At 48.7% G+C, this 20,500-nt stretch overlaps 1 protein-coding gene across 1 annotated transcript in view; it reads right to left on the bottom strand.

The window, feature by feature from the left end:
* Positions 1-10,308: 10,308 nt before the first annotated feature.
* KIF5C (kinesin family member 5C) overlaps positions 10,309-20,500 on the bottom strand; it is a gene marked incomplete at both ends in the record, with an annotated part of 148,726 nt that continues 138,534 nt past the window's right edge. Inside the window, 4 exons of the mRNA XM_082840740.1 lie at positions 10,309-10,415; positions 11,576-11,792; positions 13,688-13,792; positions 16,696-16,767. Of these exons, the coding sequence (XP_082696866.1) occupies positions 10,309-10,415; positions 11,576-11,792; positions 13,688-13,792; positions 16,696-16,767 (501 nt within the window). The remainder of the gene's footprint in view (positions 10,416-11,575; positions 11,793-13,687; positions 13,793-16,695; positions 16,768-20,500) is intronic.

Genomic DNA, 20,500 nt, shown 5'->3' with positions numbered 1-20,500 from the left:
CTGAACAGAAGTGGATTTATCCTACGGGGGCATTCGTGCAATCCACTGTAGAGAGACAATTTTACTTGCTCTGAATTCATAACTCTGAGAACCATGCCATTACGGTGAATTAGGTCCAGCAGCTGACTGCGCTGGAAATGAAGTAAGGGTCCCTCTGTGATCCCTCCTGTTCAATTCACAATGCCAGTTTCTAAGTCCCATCCCAGGTCCCACCAGTGCCCGTCTGCAGTCATTTCTTTCCTCTCTTCCTGAGGTCCTGCTTCGTCTACTCCTTTTAGGCCTGTCCCCGTGAAACCACCATAACACTGGAGAATATTTGTCAGGGCCAGATTTTTGCCAGGCCAGATTCTTCCACATTGTCTTGTTCAATTCCCAGCACAAACCTGTGATGAAGGTACTATGATCATAACTTCTCCATGCCACAGTTTTCTTAGCTGTTAAATGGCCAAGAACCTTTTCTGGAGGGAAGAGGTTGGGTTTGCTTCATATACTTGAACTAAAACAACCCACTGCAGCAGACAGAAGGCAGCAGCAGATATGAGAATCCAGTTGTCGTTTATCAAGCTAAATAGTAAAGAGATTTGTGAAACCATAAGAGTGCCATTCTAAGTTTTTTGTTTTGTAAAATAATGTTTCATTAAAAATGGCATTTTAAAAAATTAATTCGTTAATTTAGTTTTGGCTGCATTGGGTCTTCATTGCTGCGCGTGGGCTGTCTCTAGTTGCGGCGAGCGGGGGCTACTCTTCGTTGCGGTGCGCGGGCTTCTCGTTGTGGTGGCTTCTCTTGTCGCAGAGCATGGGCTCTAGGCGCGCGGGCTTCAGTAGTTGTGGCTCGTGGTCTCTAGAGCGCAGGCTCAGTAGTTGTGACGCATGGGCTTAGTTGCTCTGCAGCATGTGGGATCTTCCCGGGCCAGGGCTCGAACCCTTGTCCCCTGCGTTGGCAGGCGGATTCTTAACCACCGCGCCACCAGGGAAGTCCAAAAATAGCATTTGTTAATAGAATTACTATTTTAAATGTTTCAATTTCTAACATAATACCTATCATAGATACAACCCAGAAATAGAAAAGCTCTTTGATGTTGATACTTTTTAAGAATGTCAAAGGTCCCAAGGTCAGGAACCCTGAGAACCGCTGCAGAGCAGATCAGAGCTCTTAGACCAGGATCCACCACTACCAAGTTGTTAAGATGTTGACAGTTCACTCTGCCTCTGTGTAGCATGTTGAGTGAAGCTGGACTCCATCATGACCACACCAGCGATCACTGAGAGCTTGCTCTGTGCCAGGCACTCATCTAAGCCCTAAGATATTCATGTATCTAATCCTCACAGCCACCCTGTGAGTAGGGGCTATCTGGCCACGTTTCACAGAGGAGGACACTGAGGCCCAGAGAAATGAGGTAATTATCCCAGGACATGTCCAAGCTGGGATTCAACCCCAGGAAGTCCAGCTCCAGATCCTGAGCCCACAACCATCCAGCTACCCTGCCTGTAGCAAAGGGTCCCTGTCCGCATGCACATACCTGCTACTCATTTAATTGCTAGGATTTTCCAACAGCAGTAGCAAGTTGAACAGCCCAGTGGCTTTGATGCAGACCACATGTGTGGCTTCATGACCTACTGTAAAGGAAGCTTGTCAGCTTCAAAGGGCTAAATCCCAAAGCAGCAGCTCTCCCACCCTCCACGTGTAGAGTGAACCCATTTCTGCTCTGGCCAGAAGTCAACCTGTGCGTCTTATGCCGCTATATTTTTTATTTGTGATTAGGGTATCAAGAACAGGAGACAGGTCAAGATGAACCCCAACAATGGTGCAAGATAGGCTGGATGCAGGAATTCAGGACAGAGAGAAGGGTAATAAGAAGGAAAGACACAAGAGGGAGGGGATATGCAGATATATGTATACACATTGCTGATTCACTTTGTTATACAGCAGAAACTAATACACCATTGTAAAGCAACTATACTCCAATGAAGATGTTAAAATAAAAAAGAAAAGAAAAAAAGAAGGAAGGACAGAGTGTGTCAGAAAAGCAAATAGAGGGCTTCCCTGGTGGCACAGTGGTTGAGAGTCCGCCTGCCGATGCAGGGGACGCGGGTTCGTGCCCCAGTCCGGGAAGATCCCACATGCCGCAAAGCGGCTGGACCCGTGAGCCATGGCCGCTGAGCCTGCGCGTCTGGAGCCTGTGCTCCACAACGGGAGAGGCCACAACACTGAGAGGCCTGCGTACCACAAAAAAAAAAAAAGAAAAGAAAAGAAAAGAAAATAGAGTATAAATGAGCAGATGCCATTTTGAGAAGCTCAGCCTGAACCTAAGGATATACCAAGGACCAGCCAGAAACAGCCTTGTTGTTCCAACAGGCAAAAGCTTAGAGAGAAAACTCCATTCTGCCTGGGGTGGGTGAGGAAAGCAGTTAAGGGAGAAGGGTGAGGTGGGGCTTCAGAGAAGGTGGAACTTTCTCAATTCAAAGAAAGAAGAGCCAGCAGCCCAAGTGGACGTTATGTTTAGGGCTTCCGCTGAGAGTGGTGAATATGAGGAAATGGCCAGGGGCATTTAAAGTGAAGGAGATCTGAGGTTTACGTGCGAGGCTAGAAAATACTGGGTTTCCTGTCTTTAATGCACACTTGGAATTTCCCTGTCTGGATGTAGCTTACTGTGAGAAGACTGCTTGCAAAAGAAAGTCATTTGTGCGTTCCCAGTGCCTGGGCCAAGTATGACAGGCTGTAGATCCTGACAGCAGCAGGCACACAGGCAACACGGGGTCCAGGAATTCAGACCCTTGGTCCCAGATGACCATCACATCATGGCAGCAAAAGGAAAGGGTGGTGAAAGCCCATAAACCTTTGTTATGCGTGTGCCCCATCCCACCATTGAAGGAGTTAAAGATCTTATCTTTATTAATATATGGGAAAAGAATCTGAAAAAGAATGGATATAGGTATATGTATAACTGAATCACTTTGCTGTGCACCTGACACAACCATTGTAAATCAACTCTACTCCAATATAAAATAAAAATTAAATTTAAAAAAACTAAAACACTTAGACATAAACTTAAAAAAAGAAGAAAACAATTAGCAAATATAGTCACGATAAGCTCCTGAGGTAGTAAAACCAGAAAGAGACAGAGCCATCCTACAGTGACTGTTAGTGACCCATGGAATGTCACATAAATCATGACACAGGGGTCATGACAGACTCCTGGGCTCCTTTGATGGCTTCCTGTAGTTACGTTCACCTGGGTGACCCTGCTATGAACTGCAGAAGTGCTTCTCCAGAGCTCTTTTCTTTATGCCTCAAAACATGAAAGCACAGTGTTAAAAAAAAATGCTTCTTCAAATGTACTGTAAGAGGCCAGTGAGTCCCTTCCAGCTCCGCCACTGCGATTTCGCCTAATATTTTATTAAAGTGTATCAAAACTTTATTAAATAGAATATGATTTCTAGACTTGATATATATGGTTTCTAATAAAAGTACAGTCCTCAAAATATCAGTCTTCATCTATATCAACAAAGCGAAAGGCATCCTCAGTCTTTGGTTCATTTCACAATATTCTCAATTTTATGCTTTTCTTGCCATGAAAATCTGAAGCGTTAACATGTGCGTATTCTAGGATATTTTTTCTTTTTTTACGCGGGCCTCTCACTGCTGTGGCCTCTCCCGTTGCGGAGCACAGGCTCCGGACGCACAGGCCCAGCGGCCATGGCTCACGGGCCCAGCCACCCCGCAGCATGTGGGATCTTCCTGGACCGGGGCACGAACCCGTGTCCCCCGCATTGGCAGGCGGACTCTCAACCACTGTGGCACCAGGGAAGCCCAACATGTGCGTATTCTAGATTATCTAGCTGACCACCTGTCACCAACTTCAGCACCACACCTGCTTTATGCCAACACCGAGTTGGTGCTTCTCCTCACAACTTTCATCATCTTCAGGCTAAAGCTGGGCAATGGGAAAATGATGCGTTCCAGCCACAAGAAGACAAAATGACCTGAAAGCATGCTGTGACTCTGCAGTGGTTTTTAACAGAGAAAGAGGGTGAAAGAATTGTCATGTCTTGACACATGAGCCAAACTTGACCAGAAGCAATGCATACCAGAGTCACACTGCACACAGCTCTTTATTTTCAGCAAAAGATTGTCATTTGTTAAATCAGTAAAGCTTAGTAAAGGTTGGTGATTTGGATTTTTGACTTTTTAAATCTATTTTCTAAATTTGTTTCAACTTGATAGTTATGGAAGATCCATTAAGTATAGAGAGCGTACACTGTTTTTAATGTGCAAATACTTGAGTATTAAAATAATTGAAATATTTTATAATTGTTTTATAATTTAAACTCCAGGAATCTGTGAGAATTTTATTTCCCTAAAAGTACTCTATTTACTACTCAAGCTTGAGAAATAACAGTCTACAGATAGGAAAACGAAGAGAACACAATTCTGCCCCAAAGCCGGTCAGAAAACAGGTTTCAGCAATGCCCCACTGGCGCCATCTGGTGGGCAATTCGAACCAGTGCCTACTGGCACCGCCATACTCCAGGGCCCTCAGAACCAGGGAGCTGAACACGTATTTAAATGCTGTCTACTTTCAATATGGGGCCTCAAGTAAGCACTCAGCACTGCCCGAGAGGCCTATTTCACGCCTTCTCTCTTCAGCCTGCAGCACGGTCTCCCCCCACCCTCTCAGCTGGTAACCTGGCTTCTTACTTGCATGAGAAAACAAGCGCTAAGATGGGATCCATCTTACTGGATGGATCTACCAACACCCCCATCTACCAGCCACCAGCATCCGTACTTTCTGCTCTGCCTTCCTGTCACCTTGGGTGCAGTGTTGCCTCTGCTTATGTTCTGGATCACAGCACCTCTCAGAAAGCCAATACTCTCTACTGTAATTCTCCTGTCTCCTAAGTTATCAATTTCCCTTCCCAGCTGGATCATTACCATCAGCGTACAAATAAGCTGTAATGGCTCCTACCTTAAAAAAGAAATGCAAATCCCATCTTAACCCCACATCCCTCCATTCCTCTGCTCCTTCGAACAAAACTTCAAGCTGCATGGAGTGGCTGGCTCTATTTCCCCACCCCCATGCTCCGGCCCATGCTTCCCCCTCGTGCTGAAGCTGACATCACTGCCCTCAGTCTCTGTGGTTGTCCTCCTGGAGCTCTGAGCAGCCTTTGGCACAGCTGAGGACCTCCCCTTAGGAAGCAGGGCTCCACTTCACCTCCTCAAACATCACATTCTTGCCCCCTCAGACCCCTTTACTGGTGCTACCTCCTTTTTCTGACCTTTCCATTGGCCAGTCCCCAGGCCTGGCCTAACTCTCCCCACCCTCTGCCTCTATCCACCTTTCTGCAGGTCATCTCCTCCACCCCATGGCCTTAAACACGATCTACGGGCTACAATTCTCTATGATCTCAGCCCTCATCTTTCTCCCGAGCTTATGGGTCCCACTGCCTACTCAACATACCCGCTTGGATGGTGAGCTAGGTTGGATTGTCTAAGAGGCATCTCATAATCAACCAAACTCTCTGTTTTTCCATAAAATCTATTCATTGCCCAATTTTCCCAGTCATGGCTAAAAGGTACCAGTATTGACCTGGTTGCTAGGGCCCCAGCCTAGGAATCACCTTTGATTCCCACCCACTCCTCCTTCTCTCCCCTCCACCCTCAGCTCTCCAACACAGGCTGACTCTGACCAGTTGCTGCTGCCACCCTGGCTCAATGCTACTCCCCCCAAAGTGGACACCCGCAACAGCCCCAAGGGGAGCCCCCTGCTCTTACGCTCACCCCACCCCCCTCCTTCCTCCAGAGTCCAGCCCAGGCAGGCCTCTCCTAATCATGAACTGAGCTCCAGCACTCCCATGCCCAAAGTCCCCACTGGCCCTACACGCCTAGCTTACACTCTAAACTGCTCACCTCGGCCTCAAAGCCCTCATTTATCTGGTCCCATCTCCCTCCCCCACATTCCTAGTTTTAATGGTCTCCCCTGTTCTCCAGCCTTATCAGCCTTCCCGTGGTTCCTCAAATATGCCACAGTCTAGACCCACCTTCCAGCGCGTGTCTGTGCCCATGTCATTGCAGGGCTGGCATTTCTCATCATTTAGTTCTCAGCTCAAATGTCACCCCCTCTTCTAAATAAGTGTCCCTCATCTCTATTTCATTAACCTGTTCTTAGTTTCTTCAGAACACTTAACACTATTTGCAGTTACCGTCTTTATTTGCTGTCTATCTCCCCCCGACAGCGTGTCAGTACACAAGAACAGAGCCTTCTTTGTCTCTTTACTGTTAAACCAAGTACAGAGCAAGTACAAAATGCCTGATCCCATTTGGCGGATGAAGAAACTGAGGCTAAAATAATCAAGCAATGTGCCCAATGTCACACAGGAATAGAGCCAAGGCCACATCTGGCCAACCCCATATCCCGTGTCGTCAGCTTACTGCCCTGTACTGCCTCATGTCCAGCTTTGGGGGTTGAAAAGGATGGGCCCCTCCTCCTGACGCAGCCCACCCCCCCAGATTTGAATGAGATGAGATAAAAGCTGGCATTGTCCTGGGTTCTTTTGATTTCTGTATGTTGGCATCCTCGGTTGCTCTGAAACTTTGGGCATAAACTGAAAGACTCATTGTGACTATATTCCTTGAATCCTAAATGAAGCAGAAAGAAATCCCAAAGGTACCCAGATGCTGCCCAAGTATGAATGTGCCGCTCTGGCTCCAAAAGGAGGGCTGGGAAGAGTCAGCAGTTGAGATCATTTCTACAGGACAGACACACTTCAGAACGAGAATCCAAAGAGCAGGAAAGATCATCTCAAAAAGCAATTAATTGCTAATTAATTAATTAGATCTCATCTAAGCGATTAATTCCGTATTTCCAATTTTTTTAATAAGCTTATTTATTTATTATTTTTTTTTGGTACGCGGGCCTCTCACTGTTGTGGCCTCTCCCGTTGCGGAGCACAGGCTCCGGACACGCAGGCTCAGCGGCCATGGCTCACGGGCCCAGCCGCTCCGCGGCATGTGGGATCTTCCCGGACCAGGGCACGAACCCGTGTCCCCTGCATCAGCAGGCGGACTCTAAACCACTGCGCCACCAGGGAAGCCCAATAAGCTTATTTTTTAATAAGCATTCCCTCACTTCCAATTATAATTCCCTACTCCATTGGTTATCATCCTTTTTTTTAACCTCCACTGACCAATGCCCAGTTATTTTCATAAAAACAGTCAACGTTGCTGTTCATAACTTTTGGATAAATGAATGATAGTATCTTTAAAACCCCTTATATCTGGTCATAGCACCAAATAGGATACTCAGACATGGGCCTTCCCTGCCGTGGTTATGATCAATTACTACAGATTAAAAACTATTTTGTAACAACTATGAGAACTAGAAGAGAATATAAACCAACATTCATGGACCACCTACGGTGTGCCAAGCTTGCAGTGCTAGCCTCTCCTACAGCTGACATTTTCTTGAGCACTTGTTATGTGCCAAGCAGCTCAGAAGTATGACCTCATTTAGTCCTCATATCAATGCCCGTGGCCCAGGGAAAGGATTCTCCGTATTTCACAGACAAGGAAACCAACCGTAAGGTTAAGTAACTCGAAGGCAGTGGAAGACCTGACACCTGACCCGGGTGGCTCATCCAAAGTCAGGCCCTTTGACCCTACCACCATCCCGACACCTGGATGGGGCCTGTTTGTTTGGTGACACTGTGAGGAAAACATGCAGTTACAGGAGTCATTTGAATAGATAAGGTGGGTGGTGGAGGTTCCAATTTCAGATAAAATCATCAAAACCACTCAAAACACTTTGAGTTAGAGAAAGAACGGCCATGACAGGTGAGGGTGGTTCTATACGCTGAAGGTCTTCAAAGTCTCACCAGACCTATTGATTTTTGGTCTTCAGAGTGAGAAGGGGATATACGGGTGAGGCCTAGCCAACATCTGGTTGTACGCACCCTCCATAAAACGTGGGTCTGATAGGCATTTATGGGCATGCACGAGGAGAGGGACTGTCCACTGCAGTCTCTGACCCTGGAATCCCTGGGCCGGTATAGTCATTAAAAGCTTGCTGGGAGCCAAGGGCACACGCTAACCCGGTGCTCCCATCAAATGGGGTGATGTAGCTATTACGTCTAGCACAGTGCCGCTGCAGATCAGGTGTTCAACAAGTAGAGTGTTGGTTGCCCACCCAACCTCCATCTCCTTGTCCTAGGCAACAGAACACTACTCTTGTTTGGGGCGGTGATGTGCCCAGCTAAAGACGACCTTCTCCAGCCACCCCTGAAGCTAGATGTGGCCGCGTGTTTCAACTCTGGCCAGAGGGATGCAGGCAGCAGAGCTGGATGGGACTTCCGGGGAGGCTACTTAAAGGAAGCTCATTCAACTGTAAGAGCTGCTTTTGCCTCTCCCCAGCCTCCTCTCTGCTTGCTGAACACACAACACACAGGCACGATAGCTAGAACTGCAGAAGTCATTTAGGCGAGCTTGAGGAAGTCATTTAGGAGACCAGCAAGGAAGGTACGTGCTGAGGACAGTGAGTCTAAATTTAAGAGGCTATAGCTTTCTGTTGTCACTGTAGAGTTTTTCTACCTGTCACTGACAGACCACCCTCAAATGTCCTTTACGTGACAGAGAAATAAACGCCCGTCCTGTATCAGCCACTTTAGGATATTTCAGGCTAGCAGGTCTCAAACTTAGGTGGCTAGCAAAATCACCTGGGGTACTTGGTAAAAATACAAAGGCTCTGGGCCTATGCTCCTTCAAGGAGCCTGGGTGTCTGGGTGCTAGATGATGCTGACACCCGCCAAAGTTCGAGAACCACTGCTTTAGGCTTTCTGTTCTAAGCGGCCCAATTTGTTCTTACAGTTCCCTTCAAGTGTCATCCCCGACACTGATAACGTGCGGTCAGAAGCAATTTTATAACATCCAGCTTCACTTTATTTCTGATTGAAAGCAGAGATCGCATCTGAACAGGGTGGCCCACAGCCAAGATAATTCTGCATCCACCCTCCCAGGATACGGCAGAAGGTGGTGGGCACGCTGCCCACCCGCGGCCTGCCTCGACCTGTCCCGCTCCTCGACATGCTGCCTGGGGCAGGGCAGGTGAAAGTCATCGGGGTGCAGCCGCCAAGCTTCCTCCGTGGAAGTTTCAGTCTGAGCCTTAGCAATGTCGTCGTACCCCCTAAGTGGAGTCTCTAGCCCCTCATATTCACTTTCCTTACCTGGATGCAAAAAGGACTGGGTGAGGAACCACCACTCGCCTGAGTTGCCCCTGATAGCTGCGGCTTTGCTGTCAAGCTCACAAGCTTTCCTAGTGAGGACGAAGACTCCAAGGTCAACGTTAGGATCCACCTCCTCCCATCTACGGGTTACTGGCCCAAAGTCAGAGTTTCTCTAAACAGAGTGTTCTGGCCACCTAGCTGTCTGCCCTGCCCAACAGTAAACTCTTTATCTCAAGTACAAGAGGACAGGCTTGTGCTCTCTCCTTCTCTTTTCTAAAAGGACATCACTTCTTCCCTTGTGCTGGTACAGCAATGTCAGGCATGTGGAGTGTGGGAAGAGAAGTTTTCAGACCACCATCTCAAAGCAAAGAGTGGTCTGGACCCACCTAGACATAAATCTGCACAATTCTTAAAAGACTCCGTTTGTTGCGTTCAGATAGTAATTATAAAAATGTGACTCTCTAGGGCTTCCCTGGTGGCACAGCGGTTGAGAGTCTGCCTGCCGATGCAGGGCACACGGGTTCGTGCCCCGGTCCGGGAGGATCCCACATGCCGCGGAGCGGCTGGGCCCGTGAGCCATGGCCGCTGAGCCTGCGCATCCGGAGCCTGTGCTCCGCAACGGGAGAGGCCACAGCAGTGAGAGGCCCGCGTACCGCAAAAAAAAAAAAAAAAAAAAAAAAAAAAAAAGTGACTTTCTATTATCTGGCTCTTTCTTTATATCCAGTTCCTGAGACTTAAAGCAGGCACCCACACCTGCCTGCTCTGGGTAAAAGCAGTTGACAGACAGGTAATGCCCTTCTGGATGCCAGCTACAGAGGGGAGTCCCGCAGACAAAAGAAAGCTCGGATGATTCATTCACCGCACCCTGCCCGTCCCTGGAGGGTCCCTGGCACCAGGTGACCTTAGCTGGAAGACCCTGAGGTCCTAGACTGAGTTGAAGGTAGACCCAGGCCCCGTGCTGGGGTAGAGCTGCACCCTTTCCTCTCCACTGCAGGTCCACACACACATGGCTGAGAGCCAGGCAGAAGCAGGGAGAGCCCCAGGGCTGCCCCGGACGGAAGTCACCCTTGACACTAAGGACTCACTTCGTGTTTATTTCTGGTAGTGAGTGGAGTTTGAAGAGCTGCCTCCTCCCCCTCGGATGGCGTGGATGGCCGTTGGAGACGATGCTGGGTAGTGTCCAGGGCGGATGGGCTTGGCTGTATCCAACCGACAGAAAAGAGAGAAGAGACATTCAGAAAGGACTTAAACAGCCGCGCCGAGATACCTCCAGGTCACGTGCGAAAACCAAGAGGCACACTTTTTATCGACATTACAATTCTTATCAATCACCAGATCTTTCTGAAAGTGGGACGTTTGCCCTCCGATTAGTACAGTTAGTTAATCCAAGGCACCCAATGTTTAGGGGACAAAGAGACCTTGTGTATCAATTATTTCAATTCTTATCAAGGGAAATTAGAAACAGAGGACTTTCAGTTTTATCTGAGGCAGATCCGTGGGTCCCAATGGGTTCCAACAGTATCTCCCTGAAACTGGATGCAGAACTCTGTCTGTGATGCATTTTAGGGGGAGAGGGTTCACAGTTTTCAGTAAGATAGTCCCAGGGTATAAGACCCAATAAATGCAATGAACCACTAATGTAAGTTATGATCTTAAAACTAGAAACGTGAAGTTGCTGGTTTACATAACATCTATCTGCACAGCAATATCTGATGAGAAATAATATTACATGTTATTGGAGATGTTTCAATTGAAAAAATAAAAAGAAAAGAAAAGAAAAGAAAGAAAGAAGCGCTCTAGAGAACATCCTTAAATCCCTTCTACTGTCACAGCATTATCCCAAGAACTATGACTCAACAGGCACACTCTCATTCTTTGCATGGGTCCAAATCCAGGTCTTGAAGGGGCTGGATGGCCAGGCCCTCTGCACTCACTGATGCCAGGCCTGGCTCTCTCCAGAGTATTTCCAAGGCTGCGCTTGCAAGCAGCTCTCCCTGAGGCTTCTGGCTACACGTAGCTCCTTCATGGTTCCGCCGGGTGCAGAACAGAAGGGGCCTTCGGGCTTTCCTGAGCAAACCATACATTCCGGTATTCCGGAGAAAGTATACCTCTGTCTGTTTACAGCCAAACACCTCTGCCTACAGCCAGGGCTGGCCGCCTTCTCTGCTCAGCTCAATAGCTTTGACGATCACAAGGTCCCCCAGAATCTCTCAGTGTAAGGAAGCGCACGCCTGGCCAGGCCATCCCATCCTCCCAGGATGGACGCTGGGCGCCGGGAGGAGCCGGGCCGCCCCGCCCAGAGCTTCCAGCCAGAGGAGCCCTCGCCTTCTGTCAAGGGCCCGAGTGCGGGCACACGTACCGATCTGGGCCGAGTGGGCCCTCCTGGCCATGTTCTTGGCTCGCACAGCCTCCTTGATGCGGTCCACCTCCTGCTGGTAGCGCTTGCGGTCCCGCATGGCGTTCTCCTTGGCCTCCTTCAGCGCGCTCTCCAGTGCCTTGACGCGCTCGGCCGTGGCACGCAGGCGCTTCTCCAGCTTGGGCAGCTCACAGCGCAGGTCTGCGTTGTCCCGGACCAGCTGCGGCGGGAGGGGGAGGTGGGGAGTTACGGGGCGGGGGGCTGGGCAGACGCACTGCGGGGGCTGAGAAGGTGACAGGAGAGCAGCTAGAACCACCACCCACGCGCCCCACCAGGGCCGTCTTGGAGGGTCTGTAAGACCATAAACGGTGGGACCAACGGGAATAAAAATCCCATACCCTGAGGCTCCAATTTGCCAAACACAGGATTCACGGGGAGGGGTGTGCGATAGAATCAAAAGCCATTTCCAGCTGTAGGAAACTTTCAGGCGTGGGTGGGATTTACTGCCTCTTTTGTTTGAGGGGTGAGGGGGGGACTTGCCAGAGAAAATTGACTACTTGGACATTGGCATGTGAAAGATAAGAAATGTGAAGCCAGTTCAGACACGCTCAGTGAAAGGCATTCATGTTCTAGAGCTCTCTGAAGGCCTCCTTCCAAGCCAGGACACATTGTCTACACCAGCACCGGGTTTGGACCCCACTTTGCAACATATCCAGAGGCTAACGGGGAACTCAGGGATACTGCTCATTCTTTCATTACCTAAGACACTCAGTTAAGAAGGAACAAGCTCACCCTGGGTTAAGAATGGGCTCAAGAGCCGTATCTGTTACTGCCTGGCCGTCTGACCAGGTGGGCATCACTCAACCACTCTAAGTCTACAGGCTACATAAACAGGATCACTGTGGGAATCAGGAAAAGTTTTGAGAATCTTAAGTGCTAAACAAAGGTTGAACTACTGCTGGGTCTACACCTGTTTTCTTTACTCCTGTGTCCCCCCCCGCACCCAGCACCAGCTCCAGTGCCCAGCAGAGAGTAGGTTTTTAATAAATATTCATTGAATTCATGAATAAAATAATTAATGAATTTCAGAGCTCTATTTCAAGTTCCCTGGTAGTTTCTGCTTTTCTATTTCTCGTCAACAATTTGCTTGAATGACTTCAACCATGTTGAATCTGTCATCCTCCCTTTGGGGAAAATTGCCATCATCAGTAATGTTGAAGAGGATGTAACAAGTCAAAGAGAAATGACATCCCCTGGGCCACGGGGTCCAAAATGTTGGACCATTTTTATCAGATCCCAAATCTTGAGGATTTAGGGAAAACCGTCATGAACCTTCCAGCATTTAAACAGAAAGGAGACAAATAACCTGCCTAAGTCACCGGTAGGTTTGGACACTGTCACTCTGTCACTCTAGACAAACTCCAGGGTGTTACAGGAACCTGAGAGGATGACCAAGAAATAGGGTGACAGTGCAGAGAGTGGGCTGGTTCCGGCCCCAGTGCTCCCACGTGTGGGATGAAGCCAGTGGCTTCCTCGCCCAGTCTGTTTCCTCATCTATAAAAAGAGGGAGCCTGACCCAGCTCGCTGGCATCCACTTTGCATTCTGTGGAGTCTTTGGGTCCACAGAGGGTCCTGAAAAGCATCACGGGAGACACTGAGGCCAGCTGGGGTTGGAGGCTGGGATGGGAGGCAGGATGAAAAGACACGACTGAACACCCTGCTCCCCAAGCCCCAGAGAGCTCACACTCAATTCCTTATATTTGGCTTCCATCAGGAAAGTATTTTAGGACTTCCCTGGTGGTCCAGTGGTTAAGACTCTGCGTTTCCACTGCAGGGGGTGCGGGTTCAATCCTTGGTTGGGGAACTAAGATCCCGCGTGCCAGGCGGCACGACCAAAAAATAAAATTAAAAAAAAAAAAAAAGGTATTTTCTATACAAGGGAAGTCACTGAAGACTATAAGAGCGCCAGGTCCCTTCCAGCACTGATGTTCCCTAGTGATGTACTGTCCTTTTACCTTCTGTATCAGAGTCACCTCCCTCACCAGGGCTGAATCCAGCGGGGCTTCTCTCCAGGAGAGAAAGAGAAGCAGGAGGAAGATGAAGCAACCCTCCTACCTGTTTGTGGACCTTAGTGAGCTGCTCCAGGTTATTCTCCAGGAAGGAAATTTTCTGCTTCTGGGCAGCACTGCCTCCTCCCTCGTCGCTGTCCAGCTCTACACTCTGCATCAACACCAAGGGGTCAGCGGGACAGGCCTCCACACTGCCCACCCCCAGTCCCAACATCACGTGGATGAGCCATTCGAAAGAAAACCCCCAATCTTACTAAAGGTTATTCTGAAAGTGAACACGAAGAGTGGTTCTAAAAGTTTAGACTCGCCCTTCTTCCCAATTAATTTCCTTGATCGGTATCAAAAGTGTTCTTTCTTTGGACAGCTGACAGAAAAACTTCAAATCTTTTTTTGAGGGATTCAGCTCTCTTTGTGAAATATACCTCTCCCTTGCACGCAGGTAGAGGCTTTTCTTTTCAAAAGGAAGTGTGCCAAAACTCATTAAGAAGAACTAGTGTGAAAACATAAGCCCAACAGGACAGGAATAAAGACACAGATGTAGAGAATGGACTTGAGGACACGGGGAGGGGGAAGGGGAAGCTGGGATGAAGTGAAAGAGTGGCATGGACATATATACAGTACCAATAGCTAGTGAGAAGCAGCCGCATAGCACAGGGAGATCAGCTCTGTGCTTTGTGACCACCTAGAGGGGTGGGATAGGGAGGGTGGGAGGGAGGGAGATGCAAGAGGGAGGGGATATGGGGATATATGTATACGTATAGCTGATTCACTTTGTTATACAGCAGCGACTAACACAACAATGTAAAGCAATTATACTCCGATAAAGATGTTAAAAAAAGAAACAACATAAGCCCAAGACCCAAGTTTCATTTCAAACATCACAAGTGAGATAACAAGTCATCAAGCTGTGGGAAAGTGTCTGTGGTCCCACTGGGAAGTCTCAATGGCCTCTGCTTGTCCCTTCAGCTTCCAATTCCATGAAATTACTTAATGAATCCATCTCAGACTAGTCCTGGCATCCGCGCGCTGTGCTGGATCAACTCTCGAAATTTATCAGGTCTTGAGATTGATAAAAACACTGTTCTCCCAGCACTGCCACACTGAGTGGCCAGGTAAGTTGGGAAATACATGTAGAAACACATCCTGGAGTCCCAAAATGGCAAAGCACACTTGCTTTGTCTCATTATAGAAGAGATCATCACCCTTCTCTTTCTGAGACGTGGTGTCTATATGAGCATCTCAAACCTGTCTCTTTGATCTAAATCCGGGGTTCTCAAACCCAGAAGAGGATTTGTTAAAACTCAGATTGCTGGACCCTACCCTCATCTCTGAGTCAGTGGATCCAGGGTGGGTCTGAGAATTTGCACCTCTAGCAAGTTCCCAGGTGACGTTAGTGCTGCTAGCCAGGTGGCCACACTTTGAGAACCACTGGTCTAGGAATAGAGAGTTTTATATCGTGAAGTCAGGGAAGTCTGATCTCAAGCTCTGCACCCTCCTCGGAACACCTCCTCCCTCTGACTGAGCCTTTTTGGTTCTTGTCATAACCTCTCTAGTCTCTGTCTCCATCACCTCTGCTCTGGCCTCTCTCTCCTCCCTGGTCCAGGTCCTCCAGTCATTTCTATTTTGATGACGGTGATCACTACCTACCTGCCTGACCAGTGCCACCTTGAAACCTCCCATCATTCTCCACCCTCTTTCCTTGTTTTTATTTCCAGGCCTCCAAGCTCACTAGAATCGTGCTGTCAGGTGCCACGACAAATCCGTGCTCTGACCCTCAGCTGGACGCTCCCACACTGCTCAGCATCCTTTTGTTCGTCCCCAGCAAATCCCCCACAGCTGCCTGGGCCGCCTCTAGTCTCTGTGGGCTTCCCCTTCTCTTCCTTCTTCTCCACTGAGCACCTTCTTCTCCACATTAACTGAGAAGGTCAAAGTCTTCAGATGCATCTCTTCCCAGTGTCATATATTTCCCTACGAATGTCTCCATCTTGGCTTCTCCACGTCTCCTCTCTGGGAAAGCGGGCCCTTTCCATCTACCAAGCCTAATACATTCCCCTATACCATCAATTCTGTCTTCTCAGAACCGACTCCATCAGTCACCTCCTCTTTTTTTTTTATAATATATTTCATCCCTTTTCCTTGGCTCCTTCACACAGACCCCCATGCACACACTTTTCTTAAATATACCTTCCGTCCATCCTGTCACACCTCTGGGCATGCCCACTGCCCCTCATCCATCACTTTCAAATATCTTTAAAGCATAGCCCCCTTGCTGTTCCCCCTCCCCCTCCCCCCTCCCAAAACCTCTGCTAGCTGCTCTGGGGGTTCACCATTCAGTGACTCCCAAGATCACTGTCACTGTGTGTGGCACAAGGACCAAAGAAGCTCAGACTCTGGAGTCACACAGACCTGGATTACAATCCCATCTCTGGCTCTCCCCAGCTGCGTGATCTCGGGAGGTCACGTAACCTCTGAGCCCACCTCCACAGCTGCAAAACAGAACACTGAGAACCACTTACATGGCTCCTGGGGAGAGCAAACAAGACGCCGGATGTTAAAGTGCTTCGTACACTCTGACCTGGCCTCTCATGGCTTCTTAACAAGCAAAGATGAGGCTCTAGCCCCTGACTTCCATGTTCCTGACATCGTTCACCAGGCTTCAGGGCCACGCTGTCTGATGAGACCCCTCTGGGTTTTCCCTGCAACACTCAGAGGTTTTCACACTGTGGCCAGATAAATATGCGTTCGTTTGAAAGGATATTGGGTTGGCCCAAAGAGTTCGCTCGGGTTTTTCCATAAAATGTTACGGGAAGAACCCTAATGAACTTCTCTGGCCAACCCAATAACTTCCTTGTACTAAGAAGGAAAAATCAGATGGAAAAATGTTCCCAAGTACTTTTCCCCCTCCAGCACATTCTTTTAATCACATTCTCTGGCATGAAGTGATTAATTTTTAAGCATAACCAGCCCCGATTTAAGCAAGTGATACTTCAACTGAAAATGATTCGTTCTGGCCAACTTTTCTTCTCAGTCCCATTCACACAAACTAGAACTCACTTTTTTAACCCGGGCGGTCAGATCCTGGACGAAGAGTTTACGGAGGTTGTGCAGAGTCTGTAGCTCTCGAGACTGGAAGAGAAGATCGTTAAAATGCCATTTAAATGAGGGAACACGCTGAATTTATGACACAGCTGGCACCAGACCATCAACCCCAGACGTATCCATAAAGCTCTGTAAGCCAACCATCGAGGCCATGGGGCTCACCACTTCCTCTGACCTGCCCACCACTCATATCCTCCTCCACCTGGCATCTTCCCACGGGCACCCCAAGGTTCAGAGACTGGGAACTCAAACAATGAAGCGTAAACTAGAACAAAGCCTGCTCGTTTGCTGTGTTTTAAATAGAACCTTTTTTCCCCTTCAACCACAAAAATTCAAAAGTTTTCTCATAAAAATTCCTGGAGGGCTGTGTTGTACCAGAATGGACTCTTTTTTCCCTCTAACTTATGGTGTACATGTTATACAAAATGCTAACAAATTTAAATGAAAAGTTAGCCACAGTTTCTCCCACCCTAACCGACCGACATTTTTCATGTTTCCACACCCCTCTGGCCGTGGTCCACATGCTCCTTTGCTTTACATCACTGAGCTTATGGACTTTCCACCTGGGTGAGCCTGGGCAACTTATCTATAACCTTTCTGTGCCTCAGCTTTCTTATTTGTAACATGAGGATAAAAATAGTAGCTGTCTCATAGTTGCTGTTATCAAGCTTCAGTGAGATGATCCTTATGAAACTCTTACAACCATTCCTGGCACATAGTAAGCATTCAATAAATATTCGCTAGTATTAATGTACTGATGCATCATATTTGACAGACATTTCTTCATTAGACTTTTATTGCTTCCTTTGGTTGTTGTTATAACTTTCATGAAACTAACTTCTTGGGAGCATTTTTTTTCTTCATTTTGGAGTCTTTTCTACTAATGAACCCATAAGAATTAGATTGCTAAGACAAAGGTCTAAGTCAAATCTGGTGATCTCTGTTTAACAAAATCAGAAAACCAAAATATTTCCTTCCCTTTAAGTCTCCGTGTATTTACCACAGGACGTACGACTAGTTCCCTTAAAAATATTTTCCCATAAGGAGAGAAACACACGCACATTTGTTTTTCAGTTTGTCTAAATTGACCTACTCTAACACAGAATGTCAAGGGATGGAGCTCACACAGCTCACAGAAAAAAGGAAGAAACAGGCTCTAAAGCCATGGAAATAATAAGTTTCTTGAATAAAGGTTCTATGTTAATTTAAGGTCAAATTACTGGGTCCAATTCCATAATTGAGTTGAAATAAAAAGCACCTGAAGTCAATTGATTCCTCAGATGAGGCAAATTGCTTTCTGCAGGAGGCCAAGCGGGCCTGCTGTCAGGAACGCCGTGCACGCGGTGCGTGCCCAGAGCTGAGCCACCAGCCGGCAGGTGCAGGGGGGCTGCTCCGAGCTCTCAGTGATGTAGCTGTGCTGCCTGTGCCCCTGCCCGAGGGAGCTCGGCCTCGGCCCCCTGCTCTGCGAGCTCTCTCTCCCGCTTCAGGGATTTCATTACTGATTGAACTATAATCACAGTAAACACTTTCCATGAAAAACGCCACCACCCTGCAGGGACATGAGAAGAGAAGACCCGAGTGTCTTGTCAAAGGGCCAGGCGATTCTTCCAGGCCGAGCACCAAATAGTCCAGAGTCCGGAGTTTGGCGACTTTCTCTCATTACTGTTTGTTTTTAGGTAACTTCAAGAAACAGTTTAGGAGGGGCAGTTCAAGACCTTGGAAACAGTTGGTAAGCTGCACATGAATGCCTGCGTAACCCCATTTTGGCTTCCTGGGGCAATCAATTTTCCTCCATCGTATCCATTATCATTCCTTCACCCACCCCGATTCCCTTCCCTTGTGAAGTCAGTCACAAGCCTTTCCTGGCACGGACGCTGCCCTCTGTGTAAAAGCCCAGGGCTCAGCTTCCTGTCACGAGGGACAGCGAGGGTGTGACCAGAGAGGTGGGGACACAAGGCCCATCAACGCAGCAGGAGAGCTCCAGCCCCAGAGCCCACACAAAGTGTCCTATTAAAGCCAGATGGCTTCCCGGGACCCCAGAGACGTCCCCACTGGCTGGTTGGCCTTTCCCAACATCGCCCCCTGGAGTGGGCTTCACAGACTACACCCCTGGGTGGCAGGTCCCACCCGGGCCTGTCCAGACAGTCCAGGAGGCAGCGCAGGCCTAGGGGTAAGGGGGGCTCAGGAAGGGTCAGCCAAGGACAGCAGGCCTGCCCCTGAGGAACACTGACAGCTTGGGGAGGATGTGATGGAAGGATAAGTAAAAACACCCACGTCTGGAATGGCACAGACCGTGGGGTTCCAGTTTGGGAATTGAAAGCGTGTGTGTGCGTGATGTGTGTGGACGGGCAGTGAGGGCTGCAGAGGGAACGTGGGAGGCTGTGTCAGTGGGTCCGTCCACATGTGAGGGACCAAGTGTGTTGTGTGAGCATGTGTGTGTGGTAGGGGGGCCGGGGAGAAGGGATGTGAGGGTGGGAACATAGGTGAGTGGGCTGGGCGGGGAGGCGGGGGAAGGAGAACCAGTGGAGGAGGCTAGTGAGGAAAATGTGTTGTTAAAAATGTATTCAGTGGACTTCCCTGGTGGCGCAGCGGTTAAGAATCTGCCTGCCAGTGCAGGGGAAACGGGTTCAAGCCCTGGTCCGGGAAGATCCCACATGCCGTGGAGCAACTAGGTCTGTGAGCCACAACTACTGAGCCTGCGCTCTAGAGCCTGTGTGCCACAACTGCTGAAGCCTGTGTGCCTGGAGCCCGTGCTCCACAACAAGAGAGGCACCGCAACGAGAAGCCTGTGCACTGTGGCGAGGAGTGGCCCCCGCTCGCTGCAACTAGAGAAATCTGCGTGCAGCAACGAAGACCCAACACAGCCAAAAATATAAATAAATAAATAAATAAATAAATAAACATGTATTCAGTGGATTTCCCTGGAGGTCCAGTGATTAGGGCTCCGTGCTTCCACTGCAGGGGGCATGGGTTCGATCCCTGGTCAGGGAACTAAGATCCCACAAGCCGCTCAGTGAGGCCAAAACAAAACGAAACAAAACAACATTCAAAAGGGCAAAAGAACATGCTCATGAGTGAGTGTGAAAGACAGAAAGCTTGTGAGTCTGGGAGAGAGTCAGCACGTGGGGTGAGTGTGTGTGAGTGGACATGATGGAGGGTGTGAGAGTGAATGAGCAAAAGTGTGAGTGTGCCAGTGAGAAAGTGTGGGTGGTCACTAATGAGTGTGAATGTGTGTGTCAGCATGTTATGGGGTGTGCTGGGTGAGTGTGTAAGAATTTGTGAGTGGATGAACACAGGCGTGAGAATGTGAATGTGAGGGCCTGTGGGTGTGAGTGTGTGTGAAGGTGTGTGTGTGTGAGAAAGAATAAGTGATTGTGCCCGAGCGTGGGTGAGGCCGTGAGAGAGAGAGGGGTGAAGAGTGAGCTTCTGGGTGTGGGCATGGAAGGTGTGTGTGCTGCGTGACAGTGTGCATGAGAGAGTGCGAGGGTGTAAAGGAAGAAAAGATACTGAAATATTGATCTCTGGCTGGGGGGAATACAGTGACATTTTAATGTGCAATATATTTCTGAATTGTTATAACTATCTATGATTATGGGTACCACTTCTCCAGGAGAACAGATGTGGAGGAAGCAACTTCATGGCTTCATTTCCGTTTCCCCTCCAGCCACCCTGTCCACCGTCTTCTCCACCAGGCTCAAAAGGCCCAACTTCCTGTGAACAGTCATCCTACTTCTGTCCTGAACAGCTTGTGCCCCCCGAG

This window comes from Leucopleurus acutus (genome assembly GCF_964270905.1).
Source record: "Leucopleurus acutus genome assembly, chromosome: 6".
Classification (NCBI taxonomy): Eukaryota; Metazoa; Chordata; class Mammalia; order Artiodactyla; family Delphinidae; genus Leucopleurus; species Leucopleurus acutus.
This window is presented reverse-complemented; position numbering and strand designations above follow the sequence as displayed.